General features: G+C 35.2%; 1 protein-coding gene across 1 annotated transcript; it reads left to right on the top strand.

The window, feature by feature from the left end:
* The first annotated feature begins 2,342 nt into the window (after window positions 1–2,342).
* LOC147287951 (indole-3-glycerol phosphate synthase, chloroplastic-like) lies at window positions 2,343–5,345 on the top strand. The gene is made up of 8 exons (XM_086240337.1): window positions 2,343–2,634; window positions 2,783–3,049; window positions 3,218–3,394; window positions 3,484–3,558; window positions 3,685–3,729; window positions 3,833–3,997; window positions 4,337–4,415; window positions 4,885–5,345. Exons 1-8 carry the CDS (start codon window positions 2,482–2,484, stop codon window positions 5,118–5,120), a joined length of 1,197 nt encoding a protein of 398 aa, XP_086096463.1. The 5' UTR covers window positions 2,343–2,481; the 3' UTR covers window positions 5,121–5,345.
* Window positions 5,346–5,921: the final 576 nt, after the last annotated feature.

Raw genomic sequence — 5,921 nt, 5'->3', positions numbered from 1 at the left:
TCCATGTTGAGATCTGGTCAACTGAACAGTCTGAACTTTGTCTTAAAATTTAATGAATCTTGTGTAATAGATTATATTCATTAAAATTTGTTCAAGATTAAACATTATAATTTAGGAATTAATCTAAATTTCATGAATACTTCAAAACTTATCAGAATTTCAAGAAAAACCAAAGTTTATGCCAATTGTTATAAACTATTGAAAAAAGTTGATTTTTTTGTAAATATAAAATCTTAGATGATATATTTAAGACGATGAGACATAATCATCCATCCTAATCCTCAAAAAAATCAAAAAAATTCAGGTTTTTGAAAAACTGAATGCAACTGAACCAAATTTATTGTTCAGAAGTTTTTAAAGCTTTTGGTCAACAAAACCATTGTAGTAAACCAGTAATTAAATTACACTTTTGGTGCCATGCCTAATTTCAACAGATATATTATTATAACTTTTGTAAAAGCAACTTATCATTGTAATTTACAAACTTTTCATAGTAAAAACGCTCTCAATCACTGAAACAAAAAAAATTTATAATCTCACAGTGGTTAAAAAATTATTGACCCAATTTCACATGTATGTCACATTGGTTTTCTATTTTGGTGAAATTAGAAGGAAAATCGAATATTAAGGCTTTATCATGGCTTAAGTCTAGCTTGGGACAAAGGCTTTAGAAGAGTCTTATTGTTAAGCAGTGAGATGCTAATGTAATGTCCATCCTTTGGGGTCTCTTATTGGTGTTTGTCGGGACTTGCTTTCTAGAAATTGGACTAGTGACTTGTGAGATGTCCGACATCTACAAACACAAAAATGGGGTTGCTCCGTTTTGGGCATACAGTCGCACACTTTGTCTCACTTAATTTGATGAGCCTCCTATTTTTTTTCTGTGATTGTGAGCAGTTCCTGTTAGGGGATGCTAATGGGCCTCCTAGTCCAACTTAGCTTATTTCTTTAATGGGCCCCCCAATCTAACAAACAAACAAAAAATTCGTTAAATATAAATCATATAAATTATGCTAATTGTTTCAATTTTTTTTTTTCAACATTTGTATCACTTTATGTGTTATTACTTTATTAGATAGTGTTTTTTTTAGTGTCCAATATATGAATATCATATAAGTTGAAAAAAAAAAAAAAAGTTAAAATGTCTTGTCTAGTACTACTGAAATCATATGCCACATATTATGTTCCTCAAAAGGACATTTGTTTTTTACTTTATTTTTTAGGATAAAAAGTAATATCGATCGATCAGAACTTCATATTAATTCATAGTGGCTTTATGCTGACAATTGACGTTTTAGACCGATTCTAATTACAATTGGATTACAGTTATAGCATTGCAGTTACAATATATATCCTCGTAACAAACACTGACTTTAAATTTTCAATTAATAATATCTACTAAAACATACTTAAACGCTCTATAAAACTTTTAATCAACCCCATAAATATTAAGATTTAAATAGAAAATAAAATAAAAAAATGATCAGTAACTAAAGTTGTGTTGCTCTACACTACTCTTGCCTAGCGATCAATACTTATGTTGATTATTCACTCAACGGTTTAAGATTCATCATTTGCACTACCCTAACACTTAAAAGGAACAAATCAAACATGCATAGGTCAGCTTTTATGTCTGGATGTATTCAGAACAACTCGTTTTATAGATAATCCCTATAGAAAAGAGGGGGATTATATTTTAACAATCTTTCTAGTTATTTCGTTCTCTATTTCTATTTGAGAGAATCCTTAAAAAAAGTATTTTGTTTCCACCGAGCTAAAATAATTTGTCAATGTCTCTAGTAAACTAAAGTCATTGTTTAATAGCTATTTTGCTTCAAGTCTTTGTTCTTATGAAATTTAAGTAATAAATCTAACATGTATCACCTTGAGTAATTTAATAAGTACTTGTGAATAATAAATTTTGAAAAATTGAATACAAAAATCTAATCTATATAATAAAATAAAACGATGTTTGAATTATTTTCAAGTTCGAATGGCTGAAATTATTTTAACTTAAATCTAATAATCGGTTATTTATTTTTCAAATTTATTTTTCTGCTCATGAAAATTAGTTTGCCGTTTCTTTTTTCTTAATTAATTGTCGCCTCTCTCTTTAATTAATTTTTTGTTATCTATTAACACTTAACAAAATATTGGTATATGCGCAATCCGAAACCCGAAATACACAATAAAGAAGGAAATCCGATCTAGAGAGAGGCTAGTCCCTGACAAAGAAGAAAATCCGAAATACACAATCAAGTCAAAGCGGCTCAGCATCCAAAACGCTTTCCTATTCAAAGTTTCAAAGAGTAACGCATATTCTTCTTACTACTTGTAACTTGTAAGTTGTAACTGCTCAGTGCTCACATAATCTTGGTTTCCCCCAAATTACCGCCACAGCCACAGCCACAGCCACAGCGCCAAAGAGCCAAAGAGCCCAGAGTCCCTCTGATATTTGTTCTGCAAAATCCTCATTGAATAATGGAGGGTTCGCTTTTGTTCCGTGCCATCCCTTCTCTCACTTGCAGACCCAGAAGGTCCTTTACGGGAACCGCTTTGGACCCGCGTAGAGGGAACTCCCTCTCTCTTGCTTCTCCTTCTTCTTCGTCTTCCTTCATTGTTCGAGCTCAACAGGTTCGTGATTTATGAATTCGTTAATCAATTTGTACTTGTTGTTCGTTGTTCGAGTTCAGAATGGATTACATTGAAATGGGTTTAGATTAGATTTAGACATTTGGGTATTAAAAGAAAGTGAATGACTTGTTGCGGAACTGTTTGTTAGATGGAGTCTGAGGATGGTCCGTCGACGGTTTCAGTGGCAAGCGAAGCTGAGCCTGTGAAAAATGAACTGAAAATCAAGGAATGGGAGGTGGGTATGTTCCACAATGAAGTAGCTGCGGCCCAAGGTATAAGAATCAGGAGGAGGCCACCAACAGGACCCCCTCAGCACTACGTTGGACCCTTCGAGTTTCGATTGCAGAATGAGGGCAACACTCCACGCAACATTTTGGAGGAGATCATATGGCACAAGGACGTGCAAGTTGCACAGGTAAATTTATCAACTTTATTATTGGGGGGTCAGAAAAAACCCAGAAATATTGGAAGCTTTAAAGACCCAATTAGAAAAAGCAGAGTAATTTTTGTCATCTTTTGTTCATAAGATGTGTGTTGTTAATTTTTCTGCTAATGGTGTTGATGATTTGTTTACTGCTTTCAGTTGAAAGAGAGACAACCACTGTATTCATTGAAGAAAGGCCTTGATAATGCTCCTCCTGTAAGGGATTTCATTGGAGCTCTTAGGGCAGCGAATTCGCGAACTGGGTTGCCTGGTTTGATAGCTGAAGTGAAGAAGGCTTCTCCAAGTAGGGGAGTTTTGAGGGAAAATTTTGATCCGGTAAGTCTGCAACCTTATACCCTGATTCATGTGCTTGGAAGTTTGTTTATATTCCTGTACCAGATTGTTCTATAACTTTATCATGATAGGTTGAAATTGCCCAAGCTTATGAAAGAGGGGGAGCTGCTTGTCTTAGTGTTTTGGCAGATGAAAAGTATTTTCAGGTGAACAAATCATTTTGGTCCTTTTTGATTCTCCTACAAGGCTACAAATAATTTTAGTGAGAAGTCATGGATATTAAAACTCAAACTACTAGTTATTTCTAACTTTCTTTCTTTTAATCAATATAGGGAAGTTATGAAAATATGGTGCTAATAAGAGAGGCTGGAGTAAAGGTTTGTTCTATAAACCATGTTGTTCCTCAGTTTGTTATATTGCACACATGCTAGTATGCACTATTGGTATAAGTTATTCTTTTAACAGTAGCAAAATATGCAGTGCCCTCTGCTGTGCAAAGAATTTATCGTTGAGGCTTGGCAAATCTACTATGCTCGAACCAAAGGCGCAGATGCCATTCTTTTGATTGCTGCAGTTTTGCCTGACCTTGACATCAAATACATGGCTAAGATCTGCAAGATGCTTGGCATGGCAGCACTTATTGAGGTTTGAGTTGTAGTTTCTTTCTTCATTGTTAGTTTTATTTATTTATTTATTTTTGTACTTATTAAGTGGAAAATGTTGTGAGATTTCATCTGGAAATTTTGAATTAGTGAACTCTTTCTGAGCATCACTGTTCGCTCCAATGCCAATACTCACAATTGATCCTGGTTTCAGGACATTTTCATCTGTTTCAGAGTTTTCTTATATATTGAAGATGGGACTTCAATGGATGTTATTGTTTTTGTTCTTAGTTATATTACAATTTTTTTTTTGTTTTGATTAAAATGAATCAGGTCTGAGAATTAACTTTAGTTTGGACTCTCCTGTGTCACATTGTTCCAGGTGCACAATGAGAGGGAAATGGACCGTGTTCTTGGCATTGAGGGAGTTGAGTTTATTGGCATCAACAATCGCAATCTCGGTAAATTTTTTCCAAGTTCTGTGAAAGTGTGAATTGGCTCATGCTATGAAACTTTTGTTTCCTCATACTTTACAATATGACTTTCTGCTGATCATATAATTTGTATGCGTTTTAAATGACCAGTGTCACCAATCTATAACTAGTATTTTGGAGTAGTATGTGAAAAAGCTTCTTAAAAGACTTCAATAATGTACCCCCTAATATACACTACAGGCATAATACCACATTTTCGTTATATAGGCTGCTTGTAGGCACAACAACTGTGGATGGTTCAGTTTTGTGATGTTAATTATTAATCCTCTTTTCAGTGGGGATGCTCATGAGGTTTGAATTGCACGGTTCACTTAAAGGATTGTTATTTGTCTCAATCTTAGCTATATATGCAAGGGGATGAGCATTAAACCTGCTGACGTATAAAGCCTATAAACTTTATTTGCAACATGATAAGGTTATTTTTGCTTGCTTGCAGAAACATTTGAGGTTGATACGAGTAACACAAAGAAGCTTCTTGAAGGAAAGCGTGGCGAAGTGATCCGTGAAAGAGACATAGTTGTGGTAGGAGAATCTGGGCTGTTTACTCCTGATGATATTGCCTATGTGCAAGAAGCTGGTGTTAAAGCGGTCTTGGTTGGCGAGTCGATTGTGAAACAGAGTGACCCTGAGAAGGGAATAGCAGATCTCTTTGGTAAAGACATTTCGTTATGAATCAGATCAGGGAGATACACAGGCTAGTTGTTCAAAGGCTCAGAGACTGAAGTTGGACCTGAGAACATGTTGCAAAATATGATTATGTTCTCTCCTTTCCCTGCCTTATGTATCCAGTCTTACCTCAGAGTGTAGTTGAATAGTTGTCTGCGTCAAATGCTTGTGAACAGTTGTAAATTATAATTTATTAAGAGTGTTGCTATTGGCGCACTCATTTTTCTCTCACTGCACATCCCTCCCAATTTATTTATTAAATTACCATTTTAGCCCACCCAAGCCCATACTCGGCCACAGTCGCCGGCAGCCCTTTTTTTATTTTATTTTTTATATCTCTCTCTCTCTCTCTCTTCTCTTCCTTTCTCTGTCTGGCTTCTCTCTCCTCTGTCTCTCTCCAGATCGGCCGACAACAAAAAACCATAGTGCCCTGCTACCTCCTCCTAAAAAACCCATCAAGGATTCACTTATTCCAAAACTCATGGCTTGCTCTGCACCATGAAACAAAGCAAAACAAGAACAACCGAAACAAATCCATGAATCAGAATAATATAGTAACCCAAGAGAGCTTAAACATCAAAGTGCGCATTTTGGAAAGACCACGAAAAGTATATAACGCTGAAAACTTCGGATCCGTTGGGTTCAACCCGTCGGCCGGCGGCGGGGGTGGGGGTGTGTTGGGTTTTGTTGTATAGTAAGGAGATTTTAAGAAAATTTGGGGTGTGTATCAACTATCAAGAAATTAATAAATAATTAAAAAAAATAGGATGTAAGGTAAGAAAAAGGTATGTAATAAGAGAAAAATAA

This window comes from Dryas octopetala, chromosome 4 (assembly GCF_963921425.1).
Source record: "Dryas octopetala chromosome 4, drDryOcto1.1, whole genome shotgun sequence".
Classification (NCBI taxonomy): domain Eukaryota; kingdom Viridiplantae; phylum Streptophyta; class Magnoliopsida; order Rosales; family Rosaceae; genus Dryas; species Dryas octopetala.
The sequence above is the reverse complement of the archived record's forward strand: the minus strand, read 5'-3'. Positions and strand labels throughout refer to the sequence as shown.

Excerpts from the sequence above, each read along its gene's own strand:
- LOC147287951 (XM_086240337.1), top strand. The coding sequence starts at position 2,482 with ATGGAGGGTTCGCTTTTGTTCCGTGCCATCCCTTCTCTCACTTGCAGA. Across the intron at positions 3,559-3,684 it reads CAGATGAAAAGTATTTTCAG|GGAAGTTATGAAAATATGGT; the intron begins GTGAACAAATCA and ends TAATCAATATAG. Across the intron at positions 3,730-3,832 it reads TAAGAGAGGCTGGAGTAAAG|TGCCCTCTGCTGTGCAAAGA; the intron begins GTTTGTTCTATA and ends CAAAATATGCAG.